Below are 17,941 nucleotides of genomic sequence, written 5' to 3'. Positions count from 1 at the left end.
TTCCACAGGATCGCCCCCACCCGTCCACTGCCCCCCCTCTACTGGGGCCCACTGATCGGTCTACTGGGTAAAAGGGAACACACAGCTAAACGCAAGGCCCGAAATGTGGCCTCAAAACACACACACCTGTACGACCCCCCCCATCGATCACCTGAGGTTGGAATCTGACACCTGAACACCCCCAGAAACGACGGCGTGTGGCTACAGCCGCTCCTCTTCCTCCTCCTCCTCCTCTTATCAAACACACCCAGACACCAGGAGGCACCAAGGGCAAAGAAACCAGGTCAGCAGATAGCATGGGGGGGGCAGGGGGGGTTTGAGATGCACACAGACACGCAGCAGGCGGGTGGAGAGAGCCGTCTCTCCTCTTTTTAAACTGATCGAATTACAGCCCTGTTTCTTGTTTACCCCCGGGGTACCACAAATACCCCAAAACAACAGCAAGCAGCTTCAAGCTAACATGAACATCGTCTGTTCCTTAACCGGATCGGTCGCCATGACGATGAATTCCATGATCACCCCTGATTATTCCTGATTGTGAACATTTTTCCAGAGACTTCCTGACACTGAACCCCCACAAATAGTAAAACTAACATCACGGGACAGAACGCCGTGGACGTGCCGGGATGCCAGCCTTAGCAACGCCGGCCTCGGCGACGCAGCATCATCAGTAGCGCCCTACCTCTTGTTGATGGGCTTCTCGTCCTTCTCGTAGGGCTTGACGAACCACTTCCCGATGCGAACGAAGCCGCGGTTCATGAGGCAGCGCTCCAGCAGGTTGTGGATGGCTTTGAAGAGCAGCGTCCGACATTCGTAGGAAAGACCGTTCTCCCACAGCCCGTCGTCCTCCGCTGGAAGAGAGACCAGGAGAGGACGAAACGGTTAGAGCTCCTCCTCTGGAAAAAATATCATGAAATGGCAGATAAAACTGTTTAACTGAAGAAAACGTAAAACCTAAAACTATCCGCCCACAGAAATAAACGTGAATAATATTTGAGTGTGTGACGGGAACATCATGGCAGGTCACATTCTGAAACCTCGTAATACCAGTCTGACAAACGGCCCGACACACACAGCCATCGCCGCGAGCGAGTAGGTGTGTGTGTGTGTGTGTTTCTGATCAAACACGCCGAACGTAACCCAAAGATGGGATCGACGCTAACGGAGAGGCGCGGCGCGTTTTGCTCTCCTACCGTCTCCTCCTCGTGAGAAAACCGGTTCAAAAAAAGGGCCTCCGGTGCGTGGAGGTGAAACAGGAAGTGACATCAGGAAATGCATTGAAAAATAAAATTAAAGTCTGCGTTTGAGGGTGAGGTGAGCTTCCACGGTTGGGTTTCCGTTCCACGCCTGACGAGCGTCGGACAATAACGCCACTGTTTGGCTAATTGTTTGGGTCGTCTTGGCAAAAGCTCAAAACGCCTCACACACACACACACACACACACACACACACACACACACACACACACACACACACACACACACACACTCACACACACACACACACACACACACACACACAGGACCCGTCCTGGATGAATGCGTGTGCTGTTGTGTCGGTATCAGAGTTGTTATCTGGACGGCGCTTCCAGCTGGCCCGAATGCCGGGATAATCTTATTAACAGTCGCCGCTAACGTTTCGCAGCACGGACAAGACAATTCATACGCGGCGCCGCCCATTCTTCGATTTAAATAACGGTCGGGATCGTTTAAGTTTAAATCCTCAAATAGGAAATGATATTCCTTGAATAAGACAGACAACATTTGGACTCGTGCCAGGAAAGGCCTCGCTAACGAAAACGCTTACAACACACATCTGAAGGCAAACAAATTCTTGGGGCAGGCAAACATCTCCAGGGATAAGAGAGCAGGGCAAAAGGGCAAAAACGACAGGAAGGCAGTAATTTCCTATAAACGGTAAACAGCGAATACAGAATAAAAATAAATCAGCAACAATGAGGAGCCGTTTTGACTTTCTAGAAATGCGGACGTGACGCGGTTTGCCTGGGAGAGAAGGCGGCGCTGAGTGATCCAGCAGCTGGACCGGCCCCCTCCTGAGGTGGCAGGTAAACGAGAGGGCAACAAGTCAACAAGGGGAACCGACTGATTCTTTCACTTCCATCACAATAGCAGCCCGATCTGCTGCTTCCTCCACGTCCCACAATCCTCCTCGGTTCATGCTAATGAGCGAACACTCGCTAGATCTGGAAAGTCCTTCTGAAACAGGAACCGAACGTTCTCAGTTTGGTTTGACGTTATGAAAAGTTTCTGACCCCCCAGTCCAAGAGGCGTCTGTACATTTAGCATCAAGTGACTGGACGTAACATGTGGAAGAGATTCAGATTGTTTGGCCGTCTGCTAACCGACTGCATTAGCAGTAAAACTTTACGACGTCGGCTCTCGTTTATTAGCACCAACTCAAGCGTTTTTACAGCGTGAAAGGTTTATAATGAAAATTTAAGAAACACTTCATGAACACATGGTTGTTGTAAATATTCTTCATGACCCAAAATAAAATTACATTAAAAAAAAAAAAATCCCCGCTTGGCGACGGATTTGTGGGCGGAGTCAGGGAGAAAGATGAGCAACCTGATTTAAACAAAGATTTACGAGCTCAGCTGACGGCGGCGACGTTTTCACGTCCCAGCATCCTGTGGGGCGGCTCCATCACGGCTGACCTCTATAAAGAGCTGTGAAGCCCCTCGACTCTGAGGAGAGACTCACATCCACACTTTGAAATAAATACTTTTTTTTAAAAACGACCTCCGGACGCGGTCGCGTCCCCAACGTTTAGTCGACATCAAGACTTCTTCAGACGACTTCTTGAGTGTTTTTTGAAGTTCAACTAAAATCTGATGAGAAACTTGAGAGTTTGGTGTAATTCCATAACCCCCCCATTGCACCCCCAACCACCCCCCCCCTCAGTTGCTCATCTGTGTATAAGCAATTAGAGCAGCAGTCGGTCATTAAACAGCAAGATTAATGCCTTGTGATGGAGCGCCCTCGGGGGGGTTCTCTCCAGCCTGGCCAGAAGGTTTCCTGCTCTCATCCACTTCCTCCTTATCTGCAAAGGAAGCCAGAAAGAACCGGCGCCGCTCCGGAGAGTCTCCTTTACTAATTAATATTTCTTGAGCGTGGAGGGGAAAAGAGGAATGGATGGAGAGCGGGGGGGGGGGGGGGCTGAGCTGCACGCATGGCCGAGCCCCCCAATGGAGATCCATCAGAGGGGGAAGGGGGGGCACCGGCAGGAGATTAGGCCTGGAAAATTGATCCCCGAGCACGAAAGCCATCAGAGTCCTCAACCCCCCCCCCCCCCCCCCCGCACCCCAAGAGAGGTGGTTGCATCTATTCATCATTCTGGGTTGCATGCTGATACCACACAAGAAAGGGGGATTGGGGGAGGGGGTGGTAATTAAATAACACCAATGCTAAAGCAAGGTCAATTGCATGTATCCAAGAACGTTGGTTGGCGGATGGATACGACATCAGTGAGACCGGATCTCGTTCTTTACCACGTGTTGGCGGATGGATACGACATCAGTGAGACCGGATCTCGTTCTTTACCGTGTGTTGGCGGATGGATACGACATCAGTGAGACCGGATCTCGTTCTTTACCACGTGTTGGCGGATGGATACGACATCAGTGAGACCGGATCTCGTTCTCGTTGGTGGAGTAAAGACGTAGCTCGTGTTTTCCAGTGACTTTTGTGTTTCTTTTCATTTTGCATTAATGTTTATGTAACTTATATATAATTACTTATACACAGGTAAACTCAGCATGTCCATTGGTTGATAAAAATATGTTTATATAAAAAATTTACGGGGTTTGGGGCTTGTTTTTTTAAATGTAGACAGGAGCGTTCCTAAATCTACACCAGGAAATCCAAGTCCAGGTTTCCCTCCTGTGTGAAGCCGGAGCCTGGACTGCTCTTCACTCCGTCTGGACTCCCTTTGTCCGTTCTCTGACAGCTTAAGTTTGCAGGTTTCAACAATCCGTTTGACTTTCACTTCTCTGTAACATTTGGAAATTCTAAAGAGCGAGTGGCATTTCTTCTCGGCGCTGTAAAATCATCGCCCGGGGCATTCCGCCGAGCCGCCGAGGACACAATGGGCCGCGCCTTATTGTGAGAAGGAATCTGTAGCGCATTCATTTTTTGTGCGCCGTCACTTCTGCCCTCATCTGAAGGGGCAAATATTCCATCACGGCGTTTGAAAGGGTTTTTAAAATGCAGAGCCAGACGGATCGAAATCCTCGTCTCAGAGAGACACATGTGATCCTCTATCTGTAATCACTATGGAGGAGAGGGAAGGTGTGAAGCGTTTGGAAATCCGGAGTGAAGACAGAGCGATCTGAGGTAACCTGAGGGCGGGGGTACCGTGAGAGGGCGGGGGGGGTACCCATCTAAAAATTCGATCTTCATCAACTTTGCGACGGCAAAAAAACGTCGTCTTGTGATTCCAGGTGAAATAACCCCGTTTTTAATGAACAGACATCGTTCATGGTGACACTTTGATAAATTAGACGACATGTTGTTGTAATAGAATCATGGGGGTGGGGGTGGGGGTGGGTCATCCTGCTTAAAAAACAACCCTGTTATGTTTTCAAGTTGTCTGAATTTTGTCAAGATGATCAGATTAGTGTTTAAAATCCACAGACAAGTTTCTAAATGCAACCATTGGGGGGAAGGGGGGGCAGATGGCACAAATGGGCTTGGGGGGTTGAGATGAGAAAGAGCAGCAGCACAAATCAAATGTTACAATACTGAATGTGATACTTGACCCTACTGTTTGATCCAGAGAACACATCCAGGAAGTAGACTGATAAAAATGTAGAGATGCTTTGTTAACGCTCGAAGCTGCTGACAATACATCAGTGTGTGGACTTGTGGTCTGACCAATAGGTGATGGTACATTTTAGGAAGTTAAAAAAAACCCACCCTAAATCCAAGTGTTCTGAAATCACAGCCAAAAAGTTCAAGGAACAAAAAGTCTTTCAGAGTTGTGTCGCTCATAATCCGCAAGTCTGATCTGATTGACTTTTGATGTTTCGCATTCGTCTGGCGGGGAGACGGCGAGGAAAGTCGTACAACGAGCTGCAAACAGAGCTGTTTGTTTTCACCACACACCCCCCACCCCCCTTTAGAGTGAGACACCACAGCTATGCACACTTAGCCATCTGACGTAACATAGCGCCAACAGACCTCCCCTCTCATCAAACCGATCGACTCGATCGAGATTCAAACCGCTGGAAGAGACTCTTCTCTATCGATATGTCGGTGTTTGAGAGGTGGGGGGGGGGACATCTGTATTCAGCAGACAGCCTCAAACACAGCATCTCTGACAGATATGAGGGCAGTTCAATAATATCAAAGTCATGAGATCTGAAGATCAGGATCAGACGCCAAGAGACAGACAGCCTGATCAGTGGAAGAGTGAAACTTTCAGAGTGCTTCGGTATGCCCTTTGGAACGGGGTATTCTGCCCTCAGGTGGAAAGCAGTGTTGCTTTTATTTCACCCTCGCCTCACATAGACGTAGAGGAGAATGACCCGACAACAACAACAAGCAAAAAAACTTGGAAAAGCCAAGGAAATTCCAAGAACTCTGACTGGCTCATTGTTAAAAACAAGCTCACAAGTGCTGCTAATTTAAGCGTTTCTACCCTCAATGACTGTCTGGATCACAAACATCATGTTCATCATCAACCGATGGATGACACTAGACCCGAAATCCTTCTGTTCCCCCTTGGCTTTGCTCTCCTGGTCTCTTGGAGGTCCGACTCAATAAAGAATCAATCCTTGAGCTCCAGGAATCACGGTTGGAACGGCTTGTTGATAACCAGACTAGTCTACCTTAATCTTTATCTAATCAACCAGTAACTGTCTCGGTTCAAGACGAAAATGATTCAAAAGATGTTCAACCACCTAAGCAAGACCTGAACATTCTCTAACTTCTCTGCTTGGAGTTGTAAATCTGAAACAAAAAGCCCATCGCTTCAGTTGGCTGAGGTAGAGCACCAGGAACGACCCTAGAGGTCAACGAGATGCCAGACCTTCAAGAGACTCTGGAGAAGAAGGAAAGGTTCATGAAACGACTGGGATGGACAACCCAGAGTTTAGGAATGACGCACCAATTACCTTCAGAGACTGTCATGCATTGCAAATTGCATGCAAAAGAGATCGGAGGACCTTTGACTGGAGGGAGAGACGGGTGTTTTTGTTTCGCTTTAGATGGTCCTGGTCAAGATATTCCACTGGCTTTTGAGGGCGGTCGACGATCAAAAGACCAAAGCATTTGCATAATAATACCCGGACCCCTGAGAGGTGGGGGCAGTGTTTAATTCAGCGCCGGCATTCGTCTGTCGAGAATTATTTCTGCTGCGTGTCGCCACGGGAAGATCACAACTAGCTTTCTCATTGTGTTGGTGGAGAAAAGACGAGTTGTCTGATGTAAAGAAGAGGCCTGGTGGTCACCTCTACATTCCTGCTTCGATGATTAAGCGCCAGACGTTCAAAGATCCCACAAGTCTATCGTCCGTCGCCGCTCCCGTCGTTCCAGCTTGTTCCTCCATCCCTCACCTCCCTGGAGGAAAGGGATTATGGGTACGCTGGTGTGGAGAAATGGCACTTGCTCGAAATTAAAAGACTTCCACAGGCTGCTAATCTAATGAGGGTGTCAGGGGGGGCGAGGGCTGGGGGAGGGTGGAGGAAGTGCCATTCCAGCCGGATGGAAGGTAATGAAAAAGAGCAGATTTTCGTGTTTACCGCCAATTTAGCACTGAAGACTAAAAAAAAAAAAAAAAGAGAATGGACACGCAAAAAGAGGAAGAAAATTTTCAGTGAAAAAGATGGGAGCCCCTTCCCAATTACCGGAATTAGACGAAAAAAAATCCAGGTGGATTCTGGGGATTTGAAAGTCGTGGAAAACACTGCATGAGGCAAGGAAGCAACTGGTGTGTCAAACAGGAAATGAAGGTAGAAACGCCGACCTGCTGGCCAATCGCCTCAGGGTAATTAATGAAACAAGACACAGGTGCAATGGCACGTCACCTGTGTGCTCTACCACCTAGCTGATAGTCGCTGTTAGCGACCAACTCCAAGAAGGACAGGAAGGAGTAAAGATTGTCTAAAAATGTCAGCAAAGAAGGACGAACAGAACGTCGAAGAGCCCCTTATCGGTTGTGTTATGTGACATGTTAATTTCACACAACTGGGGGGGGGGTCATAATTCCACTTTGTGTTTGGTTTGGTGTCAAATCCAAAGGTTCTTCTCTGTGGCAGCATCTCTCTTTAACAGAGGAGGTGTAACACTGCTAGCCGTCTCTCCTGGACTCCCTCCCTCCTGGAGGGTGGGTGGAGGGGGTGGAATGTTCTGGAGCCGTGTGATCAGGTCTCAGGACACCCCAGCCTGAACATACTGATGAGCAGCTAGAGATCAGAGGCTGGGAACAGGAAGAAGCCCTCTGGCTGATTGAAGATCGTCCCACGGCAGCGGGAGTCAGGGAAAAGCCCCGAGAAAGGAGGAGGAGGTGGAACAACGTCTTCCACCGGCGTGAAAGGAACAGCAGCTTCCAAAAACAGGAAACACATATTCCACCCCCCATCTGGGAACCATTAAGACATTCAAACCCGATTCAGGTTGGAAAACATGAAGGGAAAACGAAACACGATGTGTTTCTGACCGTCCAAGAAGAACGGATGACGCGAAGAAAAAGTATCTGAAACATCCAAAATAACCTGATCCATCACTCTGTTCTGAAAGATGTGGAAGGAAGATGTGCTGCAGGTTTGTGGTTAATATTCAGGTCCAAAACTGATAATAAAACCGACTTAGCTTCTCCTAAAAACACGAGACTTCATGAAAAACGAGATCAACTCTTTTCAAATCGAGATCTTCCTCAGCGTGCCCACCTACTCGACATGGAGCACTCTCCTGCCTGCGCCGGGTAATTACCAGGACCAGCCTCCCACTGTGAGTCCACTTCAGGCACAGTATCCCACAATGCAGCGGGGTCGGAGGCGGGTGGCGCTTGGCTTTTGGACTTGAGCATCTTCTGCTTTCGTTACCGCATCAGAAACGAAGGTGTCGCGATCGGACCCAGACGTTTCAGGAGTCGCCCTGCAGGCGTTGGCGCTGCCGGTTCGCGCTAGCGAAATTTTCAATCAGGGGAGGGTAAAGGGGGGGGGGGGGGCAAGGAAGTATCAGATGGCGCCGACTCTAAAGCTCCCGCTCGCGTCTCCTCCACTCATACCTGGCAATCAGGCGGCGGAATCCGGATCGCTTTTCATCGCCTGTTAATTTATCTGGAAAGGGCGATCGACGCTCGAGTGCTTCCTGGACAAAAACTCCACGCTTCCGCCGATCCGCAACTGTTCTATATTTTTTGAAATACGCAACCTTGAATGAATCCGACTGGAGCGTCGTCGTCAGACGAGGTGAATTTCATATTCATTGAGGTTTTTTTTCCTCCTCATACCAGAGCGGTGACTCAGACGGCGAATATCCGTCCTGCTTCCTCTCTTTAATCCTCTAATTAGCCAAAAACAAGAAGGAAGATGAACGTAGCTGACGATCAGTCTGGGTATGCGGCGGCGGTGGGGGGGCGGGGGTGAATTAACCGTTCAGAAACAAGCACCTGCTCCCTCACTCCCTCCTTCCCGTTGGGAGTCGATCGGTTTCGCTCGGACATACGCGTGATTGCCGCGCGGACGCCCCCTTACCTGCCAGGTCTTGATGGATGAGATCGGCGAAGTTGGGGTCGTCCCCCCACCAGTAGAGCCACAGCTCCCTCCGGCCCTGCCGCTGGCTGCGCCGCCACACGCTCAGCACGTCGGCCTTCAGGCAGCGGCTGAAGCTGCAGAGGATGGGGTCCTCCTCCGTCACCGGGAAGAGGATGGGGGCCGAGGTGGGGCCCTGCGACACGAAGCGCTTCCATTTGATCCCTGTTAAGTCAGCCTGCGAGGGGTGAAAAGGAAGAGGACAGGAGGGGGGGTTAAGACAGCGTTAATCGTCTTAAGACGCCGGTCGCCCACAGCAACCACGATGGGAGCGCGACGCCCCCCCCCCCCCGAGCCGCTCGGGCGCCTCCGGCGTCGGGACGGAACGACGAGTTTGGAAACGCAAGTCAGGAAGTCATCCTGAAAGTGGTCTCACCGCCTTAATCCTCTATTAGTCAATCTCGGGGGGGTGATAGGAAGGAGGGGTCACTTTCGCTCTTTATAAAGGCTTTTATAGAGAGAGCACAACAGTCCTGGGGTGTAAATCACTGGCAGGGCTGTTACCGGAACGCTACGCTGCGATGCTAGCTACCCCGCGCTGCTAATCACGCCATCGCCGACGGCGGTTGTCGACTTAAACACACACACACACACACACACACCTCCAGTGACACACACGAGGTGCCGTAGGTGCGTGTGGCGACCCTCTGGTCTTTCTATCCACCCCCTGCAGACGCGGGACACTCGTTTCCACCCGTTTAATCCCATTCTGGTCTCGTGGGTTAGGGGGGTGGGGGGTGTCCCGCCCTAAATTCAAACAATTAATTAACGCGTTGGCTTTCGGAGGATCTCTCGACTCTGGCGTGGAGGTTACCGAACCCCCCCCAACGAGTGATCATCTGTGGTTGTGTCAGAAGCAGTGGTCTCTCTCCCCTGACCTGGGATGAGCTGGGATGTTTGGTGTGTGTGTGTGTGTGTTTGTGTATGTATGTATGTGGGGGGGGGGGTGAGAACTGTCAAAACACTGTTATGTAGCGTCAGCTGCAGCAAAGTGAGATCACAACAAGCCACTAAGACAAAACACGTGGTGAAGAGAGGAAAGCGAGGCAGCGGCGCGGCGTTACACCTGTTGTTTGTTCCTGCACTAATTTATGTTGAAATTCTCTCTTCAATATGTCAAACATCTCTTTCAAACATGTCATAGTGTACATCTTTAGTCCAAATGTCACATTTACATACAAAGTATGTAGATGAAGTATGTAACAAATCTCAATCCTAATGGTGTCAAACTCTTTTCACCAAGGGCCACAGGAGCACAGGGCCAGGTGTAACTAATAAATGTAACTCAATGTAGTGTAACATAATGTAACTACTCCTTAATGTTAAATTACTCTGAATTTCTGACTTATTCTACTTCCAAACATTACAGTTAGACAGAAAAAACATGTTTGTTTGTTTCACTGTTCTAACATAAATCCTTTTAATTTGTCAGGTTATTAAACCCACAGAACTCCATCAATCAAGGATCAAACTTCTTATTTTCCTTTGGGCTTTTCCCTTCAGGGGTCACCACAGCCAATCAGTGTCCTCCATCTAACCCTGTCTTCTCATCCTCTTCTCTCACACCAACTACCTTCATGTCCTCTTTCATTACATCCATAAACCTCCTCTTTGGTCTTCCTCTAGGCCTCCTGCCTGGCAGTTCAAAACTCAGCATCCTTCTACCAATATATTCACTATCTCTCCTCTGGACATGTCCAAACCATCTCAGTCTGGCCTCTCTGACTTTATCTCCAGAACCTCTAACATGTGCTGTCCCTCTGATGTACTCATTCCTGATCCTATCCTTCCTGGTCACTCCCAGAGAGAACCTCAGCATCTTCATCTCTGCTACCTCCAGCTCTGTCTCCTGTCTTTTCCTCAGTGACACTGTCTCTAGACCAAACAACATCGCTGGTCTCACCACAGTTTTGTACACCTTTCCTTTCATTTTAGCTGAAACTCTTCTATCACACATCACACCTGACACTTTCCTCCACCCGTTCCATCCTGCCTGGACACGCTTCTTCACCTCTTTTCCACACTCTCCATTGCTCTGGACTGTCAATCAAAAATCAAACTATCAATCAATAAAGAAAAATAACATCAAACACAAGTTAGGACATTAACTTTGTTCAAAATGTTTTTGTCAAGAGTTAAAATGGGCTTAACAACTGCATTGTGGGAAATGTAGTTTTTGGTCAAAGCACATTTTTGATCTATTTATTTTTAGACACTCTGATCTGTTAATGCTCTCGCCAGCCACATAAAGTGATGTGGAGGGCCACATTTGGCCCCCGGGGCCTTGAGTTTGACACATGAGCTCTATCCCAACCAACGAGCCAATCAAATTTGATTGATGCAATTAAATGCTTCCAATCTGTTGGGGAACGACTAACCGATTTGTGAATCAACTAAATACTAACTAATGACCATTTAAAACAGCAATTATCCATCAGTTTAACATCCATCAATATCATGTCAGGTTGGCGTGTCGAGCATCAATCAAGTGTCATCTGTGTAAAAAGTTTAAATAGTCGAACAGACGGCGCGGGAATCAGATGGCGTGCATAAAGAAAACACCGACATGTGTCGTTACGATCTGTGTTCACCAGAGCCCGACTGACCGAAGCCTGAAGGCACTAAAAACTTCAACCGCTTCATTTGTGAGATTTTAGCTGCTGTAGCAGAAGCCAAACTAGCGCCGCGACATAGCCGCTAACGCGTGAACGAAACACGACGAGCGAAAAGAGCAGAAGGTTAGCCTCTTCATCCTGCATTACGGTTTCCCTTCATCACTTTTTAATGACTCTTTCTGTCGCCGTCGGTGTTTGTATCCGCGCCAAGTCCAAACGCATCCGGAGTGTTTCCGTTAGCGAGAATAAAAACTTTCACTCCAGCAAACTGTGGGATGACAGCAATAAAGGAAACCCAAAATGTAATTGTGAGGAATAAACGCCTGATTGAACGCCCTGGAGATCAGCAGCATCATCCACCGACGCCACCACGTTATCAAACCGTCACAGACGACTTCGGCTCTTCGCGATCATTCGTCCGTGCTGTAAACTGAGCGACGCGTCTCGGAGAACGCTTCAAATATGCATTTAGATGACTTCCCCTAACAATCCTCGCCCCGCAGCGGCGAAATGCACAATCATGGCGTAAGATAGCAAAAACTACACGATCCAGAGTCAAATACACACAGATATATGATGCTAACCCCCAGCTGTACAACACTCATTTGATCATCAGGTAGTTTAACGTAGCATGAAGTCAGATCGCGCTGCAAACGTTGGACGGTTTGTGCGACACGTAAACGTTGACCCGCCGCGACGCTTTCCCTTCATGCACCGCTCCGAGGAAACCGGTGGAGTCTGCAGACTCAGGGATGGCGATGGATCGATTCCGACGACGCGTCTCGACCAGCTGAGCTTCTGAAGGTTCGTGAAGGACGTCACCGAACGATGAAGACTGGAAACGGGTGCGTTTAACCTACGATTCTGCGAACAGAGCGACGAAAACAAACGAGGAAGGGTTGATTCGTTTCGTTTTGACGGTAAGTTTCTGGGTTTGAAACAGAAACACGGCAAAAAAATCCCGATGAAAAGACCGTTAACACACTCTCAAGTGGAGTTAAATCATAAATTCATTCTCTTTATGATGCGAAAACTGAAATAAACCAGACGGCTGCTTCAGTTGTGGTCTGGACGTCTGTTTCCTCATGAAAGTCACAAACACAGTGTTTACCAAACGTGCCACCCTCCTCTTATCAGCCCACAGAATGACCCCTGTCCTCACGTGTCCCCCCCAGCAGGAAGGGACAGCACTGAAGCTCCCCCCCCTCCCACCCCATCAGAGTCTGGACACATCAGTTCTCCACAACATCCTGGAGGCAGACGTCTCTGTCAAGGGGAAATGTTCCTCCTGCAGCCGTCGGCGCCGCAGAAACATCGTGTTCCAGGGATATCTGTGCATTTCAGTCATCCATGCTTTACAGTTTGTGCGCATGAGCACCCCCCCCCCAACACAAACCACCCCCACCCCCCCGCCCTGCTGCCACTGCCTTCATACATGCTCAGTTATGCGAGCAGCTGCATGTGGGTCATGAGTTTTATCTTTCAGAAACGACACCGCTGCAGCCGGAGCCACACGGGTCCGGCACAGGAAGTCTTCCTCAAATGGGGGGGGGGGTCACGACTCCCTCCAGCAGGCGTTCACCTTCTCTCCAGGCCACCCCGGGTCTCGATAAGGGGGTGGGGAGACGCTGCGTTTGAAAGCAGCTGCCTCCTTCCTGGCTGTGGAGAAGCGAGACGAGCAACAGGTGAAGCTGCTCCAGATGCTGCCCCCCCCCTTCTGTCTGGAGGGGGGGGGGGGGGGGCAAAAAGTGAGAGTGTGTTTGCATTACGATTCAGTGCCGGTCGTGTGCCGCCGCGAGAGAAGAGAAAAAGTTTGTGAGAGAATAAAAAAAACCTGCGAGTCAAATCAAATCCAGCAGGAACTCAAACAGTAACTACAGAAGGACACACAGCTGGACTGGGTTCACCTCTCATTTACATACAACAAACCTGTGTTCAAAGGGTCACAAAAGCTCTCGACACGCTTCACACCCCAGGGAAGAATATCCAAGAAACACTACAGAATAACGGGGGCGGGGGGACAAACTGTGTCCACATTCTTTCACCAGAAAGCCACAAAGTGGAGTCTGTTCAGCGGTGAGTCACGACAACGCTGGTGTTCTGCTGAGACTCAGTGTCAGGAAGACAGGCAGGGCCAGCAGACAGACAGACAGACAGACAGACAGACAGACAGACAGACAGGGCCAGCAGACAGACAGACAGACAGACAGACAGACAGACAGACAGACAGGGCCAGCAGACAGACAGACAGACAGACAGACAGACAGACAGACAGACAGACAGGGCCAGCAGACAGACAGACAGGGCCAGCAGACAGACAGACAGACAGACAGACAGACAGACAGACAGACAGACAGACAGACAGGGCCAGCAGACAGACAGACAGACAGACAGACAGACAGACAGGCAGGGCCAGCAGACAGACAGACAGACAGACAGTCAGACAGACAGACAGGCAGGCAGACAGACAGGCAGTCAGGGCCAGCAGACAGACAGGACCAGCAGACAGACAGACAGACAGACAGCCTCCAGCCTCCCGTCGTCCTGCTGCCTTCGAGGGCCGTCGTAAACATCGTAATTACAAGTTCAACACACGCCATCGACCCGAGTGAGTCGTGCTGAGAGGGGGAGAGGGGGAGTTTTTCCTGCAATGAAATGTTATCTTGGGGGGGGGTTGGGGGGGGGTAAAGGAAGAAGGGAGTATTCCACTTTATTTCTCTGGTTCTACATCAGGGAGTCAGCGCTGCTGTTTGATCCGGAGGGTTCTACCTGGGATGGTTTCATTGAACCCGTCCGGTTGGGGGAGGCAGTTTTTTGGGTTTTTTGGGGGGGGGGGGGGGGGGGCTGCGTTACATGCATGGCCTGCCAGTGAAACTATAGTTAATCCTGCTGACAAGCCAATTAACTACAGCAACAAACACACCCCAGCTGACCCAGGGTTTCCTGGTTCGCAGCCCAGAGAGGGGACGTGAACGCCCCGGCAACGACCCCCCCATCCAGATTTAAACATCTGGGATCACCTGAGATGTGACAGCATATCTTACCCCCCTTCATCACCCCCGTGCAGGTGCAATAGGTGGATGCAAGTAATGCACAGGAATGTATGCATGGGATTATGTCATTAACTGGGGGGTGGGTGGGATGGATGGGGTGGGGGTGGGGGGGGGTTCAAGGGGATCAAGCCACTGACAAAACAGGATGATGACGGATGACGTGAATAACTAAGGCTCGCGAGAAACAAACATTAGGAGGAAGAGGAGGGTAAACTTTAAAAAAAAAAAAACTGTATCCAAGTTTAAAAAATAAAATAAGCATGACTTCAACAAAAACACAACATAAACTAAAAAAAATAAATAAATAAATAAATAAATAAAACTCCACCGGAAGTGCAGAAACTGTTTTGGTTCGCGGCTCGCGAGCAACGGAAGTGATCGGAAGTTAATAATAAACAAGAGAAAGTGTTCCGACAAGTTGGTCCTGGAGGGGGGGGGCGGACACACACACACACACACACACACACACACACACACACACACACACACACACACACACACACACACACACACACACACACACACCGTAGTAAACCGACAATAACAATCAGAACTCACGAGCCTCCGCGGCGGATGTTTCGGGCTCGAGCCCCAAAATGTCACCGGAAGCCGCGAATTAAAGAGAGAAAGTGTTCGAACGCTCCGTGGAAACATGGGAACAAACCCCACGTCACGTCACGACACGAAACGGAACGGAACGCAGCCCGAGTGACATTCTCGTCCCGAACCAGAGTCCGCTCAGGAGGGCCGGAAGCCCGGCGGAGCTCCATCCCGTCAGGCTAGCGTTAGCTTAGCTTAGCTTAGCCCCCGTTAAAAATGGCTGCTTTGCTTTAGTTTTAAATCTCTTACCAGACAGAATAGATTGGAATGGCAATCCTCCAGGCTGGCCCCGTTCGGTACATAACAAGAACTCATCCTTCTTCACTGCGGGATCCGAACCTCCATCGTTTCACTTCCCCAAGAAATAAATATGTTTTTTCTGGATGGATGTTTTCTGAGAGGTTTCAGGCTTAATTTAATTTTTTTCCCAACATTTGGCCAAGAGGAGAGTTAATTCAACAACCTTCCGATTGCTGTTCCCACTGCCGGAGCTAAAAAAAAAATTAAAAAAATAAAAATTAAAAAATTAAATAAGGTGTATTCTTTAGGCTGACATCTCCGGAGCAAAAGTAGAAAAATATATATATTTTAAAAAAAAATAAAAATAAAAGGAGAGCAAAAGCAGCAACTCTCCCCCTCCCCCTTAGCCCTAAAACGGTCTCCGCTTAAAAAAAATAAAAACGTCCTGCCTCACTCCTCCATGGCGAGAATTAGTCTTAAAAACGAGATCGATCCGGTAAAAACCGTCGGGATCTGCCATCGGCCGGTATCTCGACGGTGATTTCGATCATATTATCAACATCGGCTCCTGTTGGTTTCCATTTGAATTCATGGATTCCTTTCTTTAATGGCGGCCACAGGGACAACTCTGCCTTCCACAGCCTATTGGCTCGTTCGCGGCCAGAGCTGCGTCAAGCTGAACGGAGGAACACGGAAACACGTCACACGGGAGACGGCACTTCCGCCAAAATAAAAGTCGCGAAGTAGGAAAAAAGGGGGGAAATTGTGATAATATATTCCGTGTAATACTTTAAATATAATATTGTGTAACATAAACGTACATTATTGTATGAAATATGTTTTATTTCGAGATTACAAAAACAAAATGTGTTATTGCAGGTTGTTATTCTCAGCACTCATTTTATTTTGAAAGTCGTAATAACATATTCCATCCTGTAGTGCGGTTAACTTGACGCTGTCGTGGTCATGAGGGCTGTAATAACACAAGACTGATCGGTATTGCCGCTAGGCCAGCGCAAGCGGCGCTGCTGAGCAACAGATTTTATTACCAATGGCCAAACACTGTCAACCTGCTCACTTCCACACTGCGCCACCTAGCGCATGTGGGCGGCCTGCACTCGCAGTGGAAATGTGCAATCAAAATTGCATCGACGTGCCTCTTGTGTTTTGATTTGAATCCAACACATTAATTTGACCTTAATTTCATGCAGCGTGATTCAAGTGAGATAAATGAAGCAATAAAATCCAACGGCGAGAACAGAAATAAAGCAACAAAAAAAAAAGAAAAAAAGAAAATAGCCTGAAGAGCATCAAAAGGACATCCTGACACATTGGGAGTGAATGATGCTTTATAACCTGGCAATAAAAACACCCGAGTCAAAGATAGATAAAATAAAAGGGCAAGGTAATGAAATATACAAATGTCAGCGTGAGAACAGCATTAAAGAGGCTCTACTAGTGCAACAGTAGGCAACGCTTTAATAACAGAATCAAAGGTCAAACTAATTCTATTCTGGAATAAACAGCTCAAACAGCTTTGTGCTGACTCCGACACTGTACCGGTTAAACTGAGCCTCCTCCATTTATAGCTGGTGTTAGAGCTACGGCATCATGGGAATTATCTATTATGTACTTCTTATTATAAGAATAACTTCTTACTCAAACCAGTGGTTTTATTAAACCTCATGAGGTTCTGTTCTGATGAAACCAGCATCCCTGATGATACTGGAAATTAATAAGAGAGTCAAGACAAACAAAATAATTTATTCGGAGCTGTTCTGGCTTGTTTGTAATGTAGCTCGCGTTAGCCTGAAGGCTAACTGATTTTAGAGGGGCTCTGTGTCCAGTTGCATTTGCGTTACCTCCGGGGGTAGTTGTGTATGCAAATTAGTGTTCCACTCGTTATCAGTGGAGCTGACGTGTGTGTAGGTTCAACGGGGAGGCTAATTTTTTACACTTTTTTAAGAAAAATACCGCAAATGCAATTTTGTGATGCAACGCAGCCTCATAGAATCTTCCATCGCTGTCTCAAATATATAAGAATACAATGAGAACGAGCTGCTTGTGGGCCGGGTAACCCCTTTTTGGCGCCTGTGCCTCACTGCGCTGATGTACCTGCAGTTTGACTCGCTGTTCAGACTGGAAGAGAAACCCGGTGAAGGTGAAGAGGTGAGCCGTGTCACGCAGGAAAACATGTCGAGAAAAAGACAAATATCTGCATGCATTCCAGAGCTTTCACGAGGAGGGAGGAACAGGAGGGATTCTGGGGGGGGGGGGTTTGGATGCTGGGGTCAGACTGGAGTTGAAGAATTTAAATTTATGCCTAAAAAGAAGTGTGGAGGAGATCTTTAAGGAGTTTTTCTTCTGCTTTAGCAAATTCACTACATTTTTTGCAAAAAAATGGCGTAACTCTTAATAATAATCAATAAAAACCGTTTTATTCTTCATCCTGATTTAGATTCATAGCTGATTTTTTCTGTTTTCAGGAGAGAGTGAATAATGAATCAGAGACTTAGCCTGAAACAGAGGAGATTACAGGATGAATGTCATGAACACAAAAAACATCCGACTCCTCCAGCGGGAAACGAGCCGTCCGTTCAGCGCCTGCATGGAATGCTAAAGGTGAGAACGACGACTTTCACGCGTCCTTTGACCTT

At 48.5% G+C, this 17,941-nt stretch overlaps 1 protein-coding gene across 1 annotated transcript in view; it reads right to left on the bottom strand.

The window, feature by feature from the left end:
- The window catches only part of med13a (mediator complex subunit 13a), a 34,388-nt gene extending 18,472 nt beyond the window's left edge, over positions 1 to 15,916 (bottom strand). The window contains exons 1-3 of the mRNA XM_068331070.1: positions 15,294 to 15,916; positions 8,720 to 8,954; positions 683 to 851 (exon numbers count right to left, since the gene is read on the bottom strand). Of these exons, the coding sequence (XP_068187171.1) occupies positions 683 to 851; positions 8,720 to 8,954; positions 15,294 to 15,359 (470 nt within the window). The 5' untranslated portion in view covers positions 15,360 to 15,916. The remainder of the gene's footprint in view (positions 1 to 682; positions 852 to 8,719; positions 8,955 to 15,293) is intronic.
- Positions 15,917 to 17,941: the final 2,025 nt, after the last annotated feature.

The sequence above is a fragment of the Antennarius striatus genome, chromosome 13 (assembly GCF_040054535.1).
Source record: "Antennarius striatus isolate MH-2024 chromosome 13, ASM4005453v1, whole genome shotgun sequence".
Lineage (NCBI taxonomy): Eukaryota > Metazoa > Chordata > Actinopteri > Lophiiformes > Antennariidae > Antennarius > Antennarius striatus.
The sequence above is the reverse complement of the archived record's forward strand: the minus strand, read 5'-3'. Positions and strand labels throughout refer to the sequence as shown.